The sequence below is a fragment of the Salvelinus sp. IW2-2015 genome, unplaced genomic scaffold (assembly GCF_002910315.2).
Source record: "Salvelinus sp. IW2-2015 unplaced genomic scaffold, ASM291031v2 Un_scaffold6959, whole genome shotgun sequence".
Taxonomy (NCBI): Eukaryota; Metazoa; Chordata; class Actinopteri; order Salmoniformes; family Salmonidae; genus Salvelinus; species Salvelinus sp. IW2-2015.
Window position 1 is genome coordinate 1 of NW_019948220.1, and position 16,933 is coordinate 16,933.

General features: G+C 43.4%; 2 protein-coding genes across 2 annotated transcripts; both read left to right on the top strand.

Annotated features, from left to right (window-relative positions):
• Nucleotides 1–1,812: 1,812 nt before the first annotated feature.
• Nucleotides 1,813–3,344, top strand: LOC139027039 (uncharacterized; the record flags this gene model as incomplete). Its single annotated transcript, XM_070442236.1, has 2 exons — nucleotides 1,813–2,622; nucleotides 3,204–3,344. Coding segments are annotated over 2 exons (951 nt in total), but the record flags the coding sequence as incomplete, so codon positions are not given.
• On the top strand, nucleotides 2,983–8,018 carry irx2a (iroquois homeobox 2a). Its single transcript, XM_024145153.2, is given in 4 exon segments — nucleotides 2,983–3,765; nucleotides 4,811–5,201; nucleotides 5,457–6,161; nucleotides 6,850–8,018. Coding segments are annotated over 4 exon segments (1,422 nt in total). The 5' UTR covers nucleotides 2,983–3,525; the 3' UTR covers nucleotides 6,936–8,018.
• The last annotated feature ends 8,915 nt before the right edge of the window (nucleotides 8,019–16,933 follow it).

The window sequence follows — 16,933 nt, forward strand, 5'->3', positions numbered from 1 at the left end:
TACACAACAGAACAGAGGAATATACTGCTGGTAAATACAACAACAGAACAGAGGAAAATACTGCTGTATAGTACACAAACAGAACAGAGGAATATACTGCTGGTATAGTACACAACAGAACAGAGGATATACTGCTGCGTATAGTACACAAACAGAACAGATGGAATATATACTGCTGGTATAGTACACACAGAACAGAGGAATATACTGCTGGCTATAGTACACAACAGAACAGAGGAATATACTGCTGGTTAGTACACAACAGAACAGAGGAATTACTGCTGGTATAGTACACAACAGAACAGAGGAATATACTGCTGGTAAAGTACACAACAGAAACAGAGTAGAGCAGGTTTACAGGAGTCTGGCTGCCTGAGGACTGTACAGTTTGAGAGAGAGGTAATGTTGTGATCTCTCCAGGGCTAGATGAGATACTGCCCCCTGCCGTTTCGCTCCGGTCCTCCCATCCCAGCAGCCTCCTGCCGCGTCAGCCCCACCAGGCGTCCACTCATATACTGAGCTATATAGCGGAGTCCTCCAGCAACACCACGGACCTCTTGGTATAACACACATGGACTGTTTCTCTGTTATCTGACGAGAGGAATCACCAGATAAAGAGGAGATATTGGATGTTTTAATTGACATAATAACAGAGTGGAGATTTACATGTCAAAGGGGAAGATGTCTCGAATTAGCAGTTATTGATGTAGAAGGATACGTTTTACAGTATCAATAATTAATAATATAAAAAGTATTGGGTTCATTAATTAATAAGTATTGTTAACTATATATATTAATAATATAATATATAACCAGCATTTAATAATAACAATAATATTTACTGGTTAATAATAACAATAATAACAATAACAATAATAACAATTATGTATTTAAATTATGCTAGGTGTAAATGCTAAAATACTTTAATTTATGCACACTCTGAAAAGTGTATATATTGATGTATATAATGAATACAATTAAAGGAATGTTAAATTAGGTGTATGGCACAGGACACTTGACTGAAAACTACGCATTTCAAGTGACATTGTGGGACATATCTCTGTGTAGGTTAGACTGTACAACAATGTATTGTAGATGGCTCTCATTGAAGGGACATTGTGGGGACATAGCTCTGTGTAGGCTAACTGTAATAACAATGTATTAGATGGCTCTCAGTTGGAAGGGACATTGTGGGACATAGCCTGTGTAGGTTAACTGTACAAACAATGTATTAGGATGGCTCTCAGTTGAAGGGACATTGTTTGGACATAGCTCTGTGTAGGTTAACGGTACAACAATGTATTAGATGGCTCTCAGTGTGAAGGACATTGTGGGACATATATCTGTGTAGGTTTAACTGTACAACAATGTATTAGATGGCTCTCAGTTGAAGGGACATGGTGGGTACAGTAGGACTGTGATTGAAGACTGGAGGGAGAATCCTGAAAGACGTGTTCAGTTTCAGGCCAGATTTAGGACTGGACAGAGGCTTTGCCTTTTTTGTCGATTATTGAAAAGTTTCAGTTGGTAAATTATTGCTTAATTTAATCTCAGCTTAATTGTACCAAAAAAGAACCGTACGCTATTGTGAATCATATCACTTTAGTCATCTCATAACTGGTATTTTGTTGTGACAAATGAATGATGATTGATGGTGATAATGATGATCCCACTATTTAGCGTCCCAAATACCATTCAGATTTTTTTTAACATGAAACTGTCATTGTTATTGATCATCTACATATGGCCTCGACATGTATCCACGTCCAACAGACGTCTCAAAAAGAAACTTGAAATCTGTGAATAAAATAGTGCAGTTCGGTGTTTGACTTGAGGACCAGGAGAGACCAGCCAGGAGAGAGAGCGCCAGGAGAGACCAGCCAGGAGAGACCAGCCAGGAGAGACCAGCCAGGAGAGACCAGCCAGGAGAGACCACCAGGAGAGAACCAGCCAGGAGGGAGCAACCAGGAGAGACCAGCCAGGAGAGACCAGCCAGGAGAGAGACCAGCCAGAGAGGACCAGCCAGGAGGACCAGCCAGGAGAGACAGCCAGGGGAGAGGGCCAGCCAGGAGAGACCAGCCAGGAGAGACCAGCCAGGAGAGAAGCCAGGAGGACCAGCCAGGAGGAGCGCCAGGGAGAGACCAGCCAGGAGAGACCAGCCAGGAGAGACCAGCCAGGAAGACCAGCCAGGAGGGACCAGCCAGGAGAGACCAGCCAGGAGAGACCAGCCAGGAGAGACGAGCCGAGAGAGGACGAGCCAGAGGGGACCGCCAGGAGAGACCGCCCAGGAGAGACGCCAGGAGGAGCAGCCAGGAGGGAGCAGCCAGGAGGGAGCAGCCAGGGAGGGACCAGCCAGGAGAGACCAGCCAGGAGGGAGCAGCCAGGAGGGAGCAGCCAGAGGAGGGAAGCAGCCAGGAGAGACCAGCCAGGAGAGACCAGCCAGGAGGGAGCAGCCAGGAAGAGGACCAGGCCAGGGAGGAAGCAGCCAGAGAGAGACCAGCCAGGACAGAGCAGGCGCAGGGAGAGCAGCCAGGAGGGAGCAGCCAGGAGAGACGAGCCAGGAGGGAGCAGAGCCTGGAGATCAACCCAATATGGACTGTGTCCGACGAGCTGGAGGAGTGGGTTACACTCCCTCAGGCCGACCGGCGCACTGCACACACACAGAGAGAGGACAGCACACACACACACACACACACCACACAACACAAAAACCCCCCCCAACCCCAAAAAAAACACAACAAAACCCCCCAACCCCAAAACCACACACACCACCACCGACACACACAACACACACACACACACACACACACACACCACACACACACAGACAGGCACACAGACCAAACACACCACTCGTGTCTATAGCTGACCCCATCTTTCTAATACTCCACTTGACGCAATTATCAACTGCAAGTTGACAAGGATGAAAAACCTGGATAATAGTAAATAATCACTGTAATAAAATGAGTTCGCGTACACTGAATATGTTTTGATTTCAGTTGACAAGAAGTTTGCGCAAATAAATACTGCCTGGATGTTACCTCAATTATCTCACTACTTATCTCCCTACTTGCAGAGCAAGGAAACGTTATTGTCATGAAACAAGTTAATTTCCACAAAATGCGCAGCTGCAGCAGACTAAAGAACATTGTGCCAGTGAATGTCTTCCCCCTCCACTGTCCTCTCCGTGCTGTTCCTTCCAGGGCTCCATTTCAGAGGCGGAGATGGAATATTCAGATCAGCTGAGGACAGCGTCGTGTTCTCCACCGTTCTCAGAACTCCACTGGCTCCTTCCTCCAACTCCTCACTTCAGAGTTGAGGCTACTAAAAACATCGGACGCTAGGGGATCGAGACGTCGCCTGCCTCTATGTGCAGGGCACTGACTGATCTTTTGGGGGTCGCTTTTTCATTCTTTTTATTTGAATTGTCTGAAGATCCGTTTAGTGAGCTCATTATTTTACAGAAGTATATTTTAGCGGGTGCTTTCCTCTTTGGAATCAGCAGCAACAGACCCTCAGTGAGGCATGTCTTACCCCCAGGGTTACCTCTACCAGCCGCCGGGCTCCCTGGCGCTCTACTCCTGCCCGGCTTACGGGGCTTCTGCCCTGGCTGCKCCGAGGAGCGACGAGCTGGCCAGGTCGTCCAGTGGATCAGCCTTTAGTCCTTACCCCGGATCAGCTGCTGCCTTCACGGCTTCAGCCAGCGGCTTCTCCAGCCCAATGCCATACTCCACAGACCCTGCCACGGGATTCCCTTCCTACATGGTAAATACTCGACTTCCACGTATTCGTATTAGACAACTTGTGTCAGTATGCATACAGGAGGGACAGCCTGGWCGAAAATAATTAGCTSTAATTMTGMCGTTTAGTAGCCAACGGTAGAGTATTTGCGRGCAGCGTGCAGAGAGCRACRGTTTCAMAGRGGGTCTAACGGGTTGTACAGTTCAAGGGTAAAATGGATSAGATCCTGCACAKKATTATGTATTCCAACATTGTTCGTAGAAAGAATTGCATTTTATCATCCCGATAAATCATCAAGTGGTACATTATATTGTCTYTCGTGTGTGGAGGRTGTAGGCTATTTATTGATCAATGGAATATTGTATTTCTTCTCACTGCAAATATGATGTGTGTTTTCGTGGGCCCGTTAACACAGTGCATGGCTAATTGAGTGGACATCATTTAGGAGAAATCCCCCCCATAAAGAAGAATATGATGTCAGCCAGAGGCCTTCATTGGAATGAGCCTGTAGCCTAATATCATATTGTTCCAATGGGAAATAAAATATATGACGTTTGTTCTCCATTTTGACAGTCACAAACTATATGCGATTTAAATTCTTGGAAATGTACATTAAATTAAATAAGCGAAATTTGAACATGAAAAGAGGAATTACAATGCTAATGACATGGGTGTCTAAGCGTTTATAAAACGTGCACATACACTGGGTAGTTAATTGGATTTGTGATGCTGTAAAGTAATGATATGCTAACACGTCTCTCTGACAACAAAACTAATCTAGCTAAAGAAAAGCAGGAAGTTAGGCGGCGATTACTGGAAATTAGTCCAATTACGATGCATCATTTATCATTTATTTAGCATAATGCAATGTGATTAATCAAACCGATAATGATCAGGGTAATACAACCATTATATAGGCCCAACTCACAATACACACTAAGTTAACTCTCAATACACACAACCGCAATACACAACCTGTTGTGTTTAGTTATGTTTTTACATGTTTCTATATTTATTACCAAAAGTCTAAATTATGACAAAAACTTTCATAATCATTTTTCCTTTCCAGAGCTCTCCTTACGACGCGCAGGGCATGGCCGGTGCGCTCAGCTACCACCCCTACGGTAGCCCGGGATACCCCTACCAGCTCAACGACCCGGCCTACCGCAAGAACGCGACCCGAGACGCCACCGCCACGCTGAAGGCCTGGCTACAGGAGCACAGGAAGAACCCCTACCCCACCAAGGGAGAGAAGATCATGTTGGCCATCATTACTAAGATGACCCTYACGCAGGTMTCCACCTGGTTCGCCAACGCCAGGAGGAGGCTGAAGAAAGAGAACAAGATGACGTGGGCTCCCCGGAATAAGAGTGAGGATGAGGACGATGGAGACGGAGAGAGGAATGATGACCGCTTGGAGAAAAATCTTGACCACAGCGAGACGTCCGCGGAGGATGAAGGTAAACCACGAGACCCAGCCCATGACCCAGTTAACAGCGCGAGCTGCACGGTGCTGGTTTTTATTGACAGTTATCCACAGATGATTAACGACATGATAACAGAGACTAGTGACACATTTCAATTGGAAGGCATAAAACGGAACGAGTTGTAATTATTAGTATTATTATTAACAATATAATAGTAACCTTAATATGTCGAATGCCATGGTTATTATATGGTAATTACTCTCAATCCTTTTTTTTTTTTTGTTGCAGGTATCAGTTTGCAGGTTGATACCCTCACAGACCATTCTTGTTCAGCGGAGTCTGATGGGGATAAGGTGAGCTGTCGGATCGGAGACCTGGTCTGTGAGTCTGGGTCAGATACTAAGGACAAATGTGAGGATGATGATGATGATCACGAACTGAGAGAATGATGAACGACACCGAAGCTGTCATCTAAACCCGTGACATCATCACCACTAACAGGGCTTGAGGCCTCGGTCTTAAACCATCACCACCGGGAAAACAACAACAAATCATGTCTTGACAGCCGAYTCTCAGGTCCTCACAATCAAGCCGTCAAACCCAAACTGTGGTCTTTAGCGGAGATCGCTACTTCAGACSCGAAGCAGCAGCAGCATCACCCGGGGCAGACTTGTCCATCCCTCGGTCTTCTAACCTCCACCTCCTCCACCCCCTCCCCGGCTGTCCCTGGCGCTGTGTACTCCGCCTCTTCCATCCTAGGACGACCCATCTACTACACGTCTCCGTTTTACAGTAATTACACAAACTATGGCAACTTCAGCCCGCTGCAGGGTCAAGGGATTGTGCCATATAACTCTGCTGCTAACGACGGACTCACACAGACCGCTACCGAGGTCAYCACCATGCATAAACACACCACTGACTCGCTGCTTAAAACGAACTCGAACCACATTGAACAACAGTTCAGACCCTCACATTTATACTCTAAGAAAGGTACGTAACATGCCATTATAGTTTCAAAATAATAACTTTTATTTTATGCATTTGAATTAACTTCATTGGCCTTTGACTGAATATGTGACGTTTTGAAAGAACATATATGTATTTGTCCCTAGCAGAAGGCGTATGAAGGCCTCAGTGTAATCCGTGCTAGTGTGGGCCTGAGTTGGTGCTAGCTGTAATGTCGGCCTGTGTGTCAGACTGTCTCTCAGGGCAATAAGCAGAGATACGTTGTTGTCTTAACAGAGGTCCTATTAACAGAACGTATTGAGACCTGCTCACACAGTAGGAACGCAGCATTACTTAATTAACAAGTTAGAAATATAACTTTAGTTGGATTGGTTATTATGGACTACAAATGATGGTGTTTTAGAATTGGTTACACGATAATTAGATACCATCATGTTTTATTTTAACAACAGTTGTGCAATTTTTATTATAGTATCAGTGACTGGTGGGCCAACTTTTTGTTATTTAAGACCTTTATCTCTGCAACTTCAGCTCTTAATACAACCTGGAGGACTTTAGGACAAACTCTGTGGGCTAAAGCTGAGCTTCTAAAGGCCATGTTGTGGCTCTAGATCAGGTCTGTAGGTAGGTGTCACAATGGCTTTGACTAAAGGCCCAAGCCACACCCCTGCACCCTGGTCTCAACACTAACCTAACTAACCTTTCTCTAAAGGGGAGAGCTGCATCTTGCTCCTCAGACAAGACGCCTGGCCTGCAGCACTACAGCCGTTCTCCTCAGAGACAGGCCTGAAGGATTAATTAAACCTGATTCAGGTTGGGGGATGAATTAACCCTGACTTATTCTAGTCATTTCACTTTCGTTTTCATGAGATGTGCGTTGACTGGGCTCAGTAAATGTCCCGCTGGTATTTGATATTTTAGAAGACGGTTTTCTCAGGATGTATCTGCTTCATTGCCACGGTATATTATACTTTATATGAAGATAAATTAGGTATATTATACTTTATATGAGATAATATTTAGGTATATTATACTTTATATGAAGATAATATTAGAGTATATTATACGTTTATATAAGATAATATTAGGTATATTATACTTTATGTGAAGATAATATAGGTATATTATACTTTATATGAAGATAATATTAGTATATTATATCTTTATGTGAAGATAACATTAGGTATATTATACTTTATGTGAAGATAATATTAGGTATAATTATACTTATTATGAAGATAATATTAGGTATATATTATACTTATGGTGAAGATAATATTAGGTATATTATACTTTATGTGAAGATAATATCAGGTATATTATACTTTATGTGAAGATAAATTAGGTATATTATACTTTATATGAAAGATAATATTAGGGTATACTATACTTTATGTGAAGCAAATTTAGGTATACTATACTTTAATGTGAATATAATATTAGGTATACTATACTTTATGTGAAGTCAATGTTAGGTATACCAATACTTTATGTGAATATAAGTATATGTATATTATACTTTATGTGAAGATAATATAAGGCCTTCTGTATCTTATTTGTAAAGGATGTATGAGGTCTGGAGATGGACTGATGAACTTGAGGAATCTAAGTGGAATACATTGGATATTTATTTTTTTAATGATGGAAAATGCTGCCTATAATTTATGCAAGTTGTATTGCAATGGACACTGAACATTGTTTTGTAAATACATTACTCCCGTTTTTATTTGAAACGCATTTGAAAGTTACACAATCTTGTTAACGAGAGTACTTTTACTAATTTATATCTTATTGTAAATTAAACGCGCTAGTGTGTTATACTGGCGAGTTAGTGCTATTTATTATTCAAAGGAAAACCAAATTAAAATGTTTTCCTCTGTATTTCAATCTGCTTTCATTTTTTCCTTCATCTCCTTTATATTGTCGCATGAAAATGTATTTYTCTTTGGTTAGGCTACTGCTTTTAGAAATGGAATTATGAATCAAGTGTAAACGATAAGACTTTTGGGAATGGCACAGCCTGTATTAATTGATATGTTGGTTTGAGACAGCACAGTCGAGAGAAGCTTACCACCTATCCGTTTTCTAAAGGGCCTTTTCACGCCATTCTTATAGGCGTTTAGCTCCATCCGGGGACTACTCGTGACCTTGGTTGGGATAAATGATATGCTTATTATAAATGATATACTTATCATTATATAAATGATATTCTTCTATCCGTGGCTGTCAGGGGTTTATTTTCCAGTGTGATTAATCCGGCGCTAGGAGCAGTATGATGAGTTCCCAGCGGGGTGATCCCCCTGGCCCAGCCTCAGTCAGTCTGCCGGTCAGTCGGCCTTCTTTACCGGCCGATATTAAACCATCCATAAAGCGCTGTCTAAACAGCCAGCCGCCAGCTCCAATGGCCTGTCTCATGCACTTATCCGACCGGCTATACCGCGCTGATCTTCCTTTCATCTGATTATTTGTTTTTATTTGGCGAAGGGAATTATTATTGTTACTATTATTATTATTATGATMATTATTATTATTACTATTAYTATTATTATGATAATTAGTATTATTACTATTATTATTTATGTTTTTTATAATTATGATTATTAGTGCTATTAATGTTTTTTTTTTAGGCTATTTGCATAACTTCCAGAAAACGAATTGCAACCTGTTTTGCCTCATCTGAATAGGAGGCAAATTATAAAATATTTTCAAAGAAAGAATATATGTTCTGTTGTGTAACAATTGGAACACTTTCATAAACACTTGATGTGAGCGACAATGACATATGTGTGATACAAAATAAAATTAAAAAGCAATGAATTGGTAGGCCTATTGTTTCATCGCGTCCTTGAGGCTAACGAAATACGTTTTTCAAAGCGCAGCACCAACATTTAAATATCTGTAACAATGTGTGTTTAGACATCTTCTTCTCTCCGAGCTTTACGGTATTTTCTACGTTTCTGTCTGGGTTATTCCTTCACCAGTCCTCGGAGAGGTGGTGTGAGAGCTGTACGTTCTTCATGACTTCTGAGGGGAATGTTATTGAGTCTCTTGGGACGCCACTTCACCTATAAAGTTTTCCTTTCCGCTTCAACTTCCTAATATCTGTCCCGGGTGTGTGTCGACCTATCGGGGAGTCAGGCAACCTCTCTCTCTCTCCGCCCTAGATCTCACAACCTCTCTCTCGCTACCAGACCACCCTCTCTCTCTCTCTCTCTCTCTCTCTCTCTCTCTCTCTCTCTCTCTCTCTCTCTCTCTCTCTCTCTCTCTCTCTCTCTCTCTCTCTCTCTCTCTCTCTCTCTCTCTTCTCTCTCTCTCTCTCCTCTCTCTCTCTCCTCTCTCTCTCTCTCTCTCTCTCTCTCTCTCTCTCTCTCTCTCTCTCTCTCTCTCTCTCTCCTCTCTCTCTCTCTCTCTCTCTCTCTCTCTCTCTCTCTTCTCTCTCTCTCTCTCCTCTCTCTCTCTCTCTCTCTCTCTCTCTCTCTTCTCTCTCTCTCTCTCTCTCTCTCTCTCTCTCTTCTCTCTCTCTCTCCCTCTCTCTCTCTCCGCTTTACTTTCATTAGGGCTGATTTATTGAAATTGCAGACTTAATGTGAGGTGGGCTCCCGGGGATCTCACTGTTGTCAAATAGACCCAGAGGCGCTTTCCTTTCCACGCAAGGAGGCTCTGAGCTTCCTTCCACCGAGGCCTGCTCTGCTCCGATCCACGGCCTCTCTCTACCTCTCTCGTTCTGCTCCCTTCAAATGTCACCATTTGTTCTCAATAAAAATACTTTTTTGTTTCTGCTGAAGTGCAGCAGCGCTAGATTGTTTGAACATGAACAGAATTGCACCACCTCTGTGTGTGTTAGCGGAATGAGGTGAAAGAGGCTCCGCACAACAAACACAGCCCGCCTGGATAATACAATTAACGGGGAATTTATGTCATGATTAATTATCAAGTCAATATGAATAATTATGTAGTCCTAGATCTTTGTTCCATTAGAGTTTAATAACTTGACACCGGCCCGCTGGCCTCTGTATTTACAYAAAGCCTTACAGCCTATGTATTCTAGAAAAYACTGTAGTCTACTTAACAGTATGATACATGACTCTATATCACAATAACATCGAGTTTCTCCTCTGAGTGGGCTATACATATGAATGTGTCATAAGAGCCGGTTTGGGTGACCGATGGGATGAACGTATATCTCAGAACATCTCCCTGGCATTAATCAAATAAGCAGTTCATTTGTAGATAATTCATTATCTATATGCCTACGTTATCCTTATACAACACGTCATTTCCCACAACATTTTAATCTCTGARGCACACCTGCTCTTCCTTACAACAGCGTCAAGTTTAGCCTGCGTGTAGAAKGCGTTATTATAGCCATTTATAATGAATAKATATTTACAGCYCTTACTCAAATTAAGATGACYGCCWATGRGTTGAATCTTTTAACATTATTACCAGTTAGGTGGGTTATGTTTACAATAAAGACACTWKTAAACGTATYATTTAATATGTTGTCCGTAAAGATTCGCTCTAAGAGTGGCCATARTGTTCGTAGTTCTCMCTTTCCTCAAGTGTTAAACTGGTAACGCTGTTTTCAATGGCTCAACCAGGCCTTTATGGATTACCATTGGTTATGAATATGTCACCTATGTGACGCAGCCAATATGATATTGCCATTATTGGACTAGGAAACATACGTAGGTAGACTAATCTTCATAGTGTCTGTGTCTATTACCATGTCAAAGCTGTTAATAAGTGATAAACAAAAAAATATATGTTTCCCTCATGACATAACTGCTCTGGTCCTTTTCTAAATGTAACAGATCATTCTCACTGGTCTAATTGACCATTAAGGTCGCGTCGTAAATACCGTCCAGTTGGAAAAGGAAAGAGAATTCTGAACAAATCCAATACAGATGTGTAGAATACAACACATCAAAGTGGTGTCGACCTTTCCGAGTCCGACCAAGGCCTGTCCACTCATAAAGGTGTCGGGAGAGATGTTCTCTGCTCGCTCTGATCAAGGACCGGGACCGGGAAAGAATGTCAAACTCTGATGTTTGTCCATTCCAGGATCTAAATAACGTCATTAGGGGCTCGCGCTTAGCTTCCACTATTTAATTGACAGTTTTGGTTTTATGACGGGAGAGAGTTAGAGTAACACGGTGAGAGAAACTGTTAATCTGACATGTATTAAAACCTCTGTCTACAGCACTAGGCTCCCAGGCCTACACTATGTAGGGAAACTAAACACATGGGAATGGCTCGAATGGTGTGAATTTAGGTGGAGCTATGTGGTCTGTTTAAGTGTTGTAGATAGGAGGTTAGCTAAGTGTAGCTAGATGGAACTAGGTGGTGTAGCTAGGAGGTTAGGTACGTGTAGCTAGGTGGAACTAGGTGGTGTAGCTAGGAGGCGGGAGGTTCAATATTATCAATATAATTACTAGGCACATTACCAGATGCGGTTAAAATCCTGTCACACGCCGTCCCCTTGACGGAGAGTCAGTACCATCTACAGTAGCAGATAAACCATTCATTTGATCAAGAAGATGTATGAAGTGATTTCTCTGTATTGTCCTTAGTAGACGTAAGCTATACTTACAATGTGACATTTCTCTCTTACTATTCTCCCTAGTTTTTAATGGTGCCAGGGAGTGTATTGACTACGTCCAAAATAACACCTCTTCATAGTGCACTGATTTGGCTTCCTCTGAACACCCAAAGTAGTGCACTACGGAATAGGGTCGCCGTGTGGGACACACCCATGGCGCTCAGAAGGCCTGTCAGCTATAACAACCCGATTTACTGTGCTACTTTCATTCTCGCCCAGATTGACACCGCTTTCAAAGTCCTGCTCAGGTATATTTTCACTTGTGATGGATTCTAATGACTTGGCTAAGCTCTACGTTTAAGAGAAAGGGCGCTCTTTGTATCGTTTCATATTTCCCGGTACCAATAGCACAGAAGCTGTTCCAGGTTGAGTGAGAATTAATTAGTTTAAATCATTCTCAGAACCTGACGTGAAGATGGAGGTCACAGTGTGTCACGTTTAAACTTACACTGACGAACGCTGTGGATGTAGGAATACATATGAGGAGGAATGCACTACCACACAATGAGGAATATGATACATTTATCTATCTGAGAGGGATCCAAACATGATTCTATCTGAAGAGGATCATACATATCTATCTGAACGAGAGATCCAAACCATGATCCTATCTGAAGAGATCCAAACATGATCTTATCAGAATGAATCCATACATTATCTATTCTGAAGAGGATACATACATTATCTATATGGAGTGATCCATACATTATCTATAGGAGAGCGATCCATACATTATCTATCTGAAGAGGATCCAAACATTGATCTATCAGAATAGAATCCATACATTATCTATACTGAAAGGATCCAAACAGGATCTATCTGAAGAGGATTCATACATTATCTATCAGAATAGCATCCAACATTATCTATCTGAAGAGGATCCAAACATGATCTATCTGAAGAGGTCATACATTTATCTATGTTGAAGAGGATCCAAAACATGATCTATCTGAAGAGGATCCAAACATGATCTATCCAGAATAGAATCCATACATTATCTATCTGAAGAGGATACATACATTACTTCATATATGGAGATGATCATACACTTATCTATATGGAGAGGACTCCATACATTATCTATCTGAAGAAGATCCAAACATGATCTATCTGAAGAGGATTCATACATATATCTATCAGAAATAGAATCCATACATTATCTATCTGAAGAGGATCCAAACATGATCTATCTGAAGAGGATTAATACATATCTATCTGAAGAGGATTCATACATTATCTATCTGAAGAGGATTCATACATTATCTATCAGAATAGAATAGCATACATTATCTATCTGAAGGGATACATACATGATTATCTGAAGAGTTCATACATTATCTATCAGAATAGAATCCAACATTATCTATCTGAAGAGGATCCATACATTATCTATCAGAATAGAATCCATACATTATCTATCTGAAGAGGATTCATACATTATCTATCAGAATAGAATCCATACATTATCTATCTGAAGAGGATCCATACAATTATCTATATGGAGATGAACCATACATTATCTATTCCACGTGGTGGCACTGTGTTATTCCTCAAAAGGGTGAAGAAGGTGTTTAGCTTGTCCGGCGAGCAAACGTCGGTGTCCGAGATGTCTGTAGACCCTGCCACATATCATCTCGTGTCTGAGCTGCTGAATTGCGACTCCACGTTGTCTCTGTACTGACGCTTTGCCTGTTTGATTGCCTTAACGGAGGAGAGAACTGCACTGTTTGTATTCGACCATTACTTGTATTCCCAGTCACCTTGCCGTGGTTAAATATGATGGTGCGCGCTTTCAGTTTTGTGCGAATGCTGCCACTCTATCCACAGTTTTTAGTTTGGGAAGGTTTTTAATTAGTCACAGTGGGGACAACATCCTCTAACACTTCCTAATGAACTCAGTCACCGTGTCAGTCTATACGTCAATATTATTCTCAGAGAAACCCGGAATATATCCTAGTCCGTATGATCAAAGCAATTTGAAGCATGGATTCCGATTGGCCAGACCAGCATTGAATAGGCCTTTAGCACAGGTAGTTACTGTTTGAGTTTCTGCCCTATAGGAAGGTAGAAAGCAGAATGGAGTCATGATATGAATTTGCCAAAGGTAAGGCGGGGGGGGGCCTGTGGAGCCATCCAGGAAGGGAGAGTAAAGTGTTCGAGAGTTTTTGAAGTGCGAGTACTACAGGCTATGTGTTGATAAAACTTCGGTAGCGTTTTCCTCAGATTTGCTTTGTTAAAATCCCAGCTACAATACATTTTGCCTCAGGATATGTGGTTCCAGTTTGCATAAAGTCCAGTGTAGTTCCTTGAGGGCCGACGTGGTATCGGCTTGAGGGGAATGATACACGGCTGTGGACGATAACTGAAGAGAATTCTCTCGGGAGATAATACGGTCAACATTTGATAGTGAGATATTCGAGGTGAACTAAAGGACTTGAGTTCCTTTACGTTATTAGTTGTTAATCATGAAACATACACCTCCGTCTTTTTCATCATAGAGAGTTCTATTTCTGTCTGTGCGATGTACTGAGAACCAGCTGATGTATGGAGGCAATGTATGGAGAGCCATGATTCGTAAAACAGAGTATGTTGCAGCCCCTGACGTCTCTCTGGAATGAGATCTCGCCCTGAGCTCATCTACTTTACTTGTCCAGGGACTGAACACATTAGCGAGTAATCATACTCGGAAGCGGTGCATCGGTGTGCACGCCTCCTGAGTCGGACTCGAAGTCCACTCCGAATACCTCTCTCCGCCACGGCATCGGAAGAAAGCTCTGGGATAAGTTAATTATGCTTTGGGGGATACGAACAAAGGATCCAATTTGGGAAAGTCGTATTCCTGGTCGTAATGCTGGTGTGTTTACCGGCCCGCTCTGATATCCCAAAGTTATTTCGCGGCTGTATGTAATAACACCAAAAACATTCTGGGCTAATAATGGCAGAGCACGCTGTACACAAGCCTAAGATCACAATGCGCAATGCAATGGCTTGACTGGTGTGGTGTTAAAGGCTCACCACCAATTGGACTGCTGGAGCAGTGGAAACGTTTTCTCTGGAGTGATGAATCACGCTTCACCCATCTGGCAGTCCGACATACGGATCTGGGTTTGGCGGATGCCAGGAAACGATATCTGCCCCAAAGGAGGAGGAATAATGCTGGTTCGGGCAAGGCCTCTTAGTTCCAGTAAAGGGATATATATATACCTAGTTACACCACCTAGATACACCTAACTACACAACCTAGCTCCAACAAGCTACACCTCCTAGATCCACCTAGATCCACCACCTAGCTCCACCTAGCTCCAAAACCTAGCTCCAACTAGGTACATCACCTAGATCCACCTAGGCTCCACAGAACTAGCTACACCTAGCTCCACCACCTAGCTACACTTAGCTACACCCACCTAGCTCCACCACCTAGCTCCTCCTTGCTCCACCTAGCTCCACCACTAGCTCCTCCTTGCTCCACCTAGCTCCACCACCTAGCTCCACCACCTAGCTCCTCCTTGCTCCACCTAGCTCCACCACCTAGCTCCTCCCTTGCTCCACCTAGCTCCACCTACTCCACCACTAGATCCACCTAGTTACACCTAGCTCCACCACCTAGCTCCTCCTTGCTACACTAGCTCCACACCTAGCTCCTCCTTGAACACCTAGCTCCACAACCTAGCTCCACCACCTAGCTCCTCTTTGCACCACCTAGATCCTACTAGCTCACCACCTAGTTACACCTAGCTCCACCACCTAGTCCACAACCTAGCTCCACCACCTAGCTCCTCCTTGCACCACCTAGATCCACCTAGCTCCACCACCTTGCTCCACCTAGCTCACCACCTATTACACCTAGCTCCTCCTTGCTACACCTACGCCCACAACCTAGCTCCACCACCTAGCTCCTCCTTGCTCCACCTAGATCCACCTAGCTCCACCACCTAGATCCACCTAGCTCCACCACCTTGCTCCACCAAGCTTCACCACCTAGCTCCGCCACCAAGCTTCACCTAGCTTAACCTATCTACTCCACCTAGCTACACCACCTTGTTCCATCTAGCTGCACCTAGCTAATCTCCTAGCTACACCACTACTTTCCACCTAGCTACACGTAGCTATACCTAGCTACACCACCTAGTTCCATCTAGCTGCACCGACGCTAACCTCCTAGCTACACCACCTAGTTCCACCTAGCTACACGTAGCTATACCTAGCTACCACCACCTAGTTCCACCTAGCTACACTTACCTAACCTCCTAGCTACACCACCTAGTTCCACCTAGCTACACTTAGCTATTACCTAGCTGCACCACCTAGTTCCATCTAGCTACACTTACCTAACCTCCTAGCTCACCACTAGTTCCACCTAGCTACACTACTACCTAGCTACACCACCTAGTTCACCTAGCTACACTTACGCTATCCTAGCTACACCACCCTAGTTCCACTAGCTACACTACCTACCTCCTAGCTACACCACCTAGTTCCACCTGCTACACGTAGCTAAACCTCCTAGCTACACACACCTAGTTCCACTAGCTACACGTAGCTAACCTCCTAGCTACACCACCTAGTTCCACCTTACTACGCTAGCTAACCTCCTAGCTACACCACCTAGTTCCACCTAGCTACACGTACCCGTAACCTCCTAGCTACACCACCTAGTTCCACCTAGCTACACGTAGCTAACCTCCTAGCTACACCACCTAGTTCCACCTAGCTACACGTAGCTAACCTCCTAGCTACACCACCTAGTTCACCTGGCTACACGTAGCTAACCTCCTAGCTACACCACCTAGTTCCACCTAGCTACACGTAACCAACCTCCTAGCTACACCACTAGTTCCACTCCTACACTACCTAACCTCCTAGCTACACCACCTAGTTCCACCTAGCTACACGTACTAACCTCCTAGCTACACCACCTAGTTCCACCTAGCTACACGTACCTAACCTCCTAGCTACACCACTTAGTTCCACCTAGCTACACGTACCTAACCTGCCTAGCCTACACCACCTAGTTCCACCTAGCTACACGTAGCTAACCTCCTAGCTACACCACCTAGTTCACCTAGCTACACGTACCTAACCTCCTAGCTACACCACCTAGGTTCCACCTAGCTACACGTAACCTCAACCTCCTAGCTACACCACTAGTTTCCACCTAGCTACATTCCACCGCCCACGTACCTACCCCTAGCTA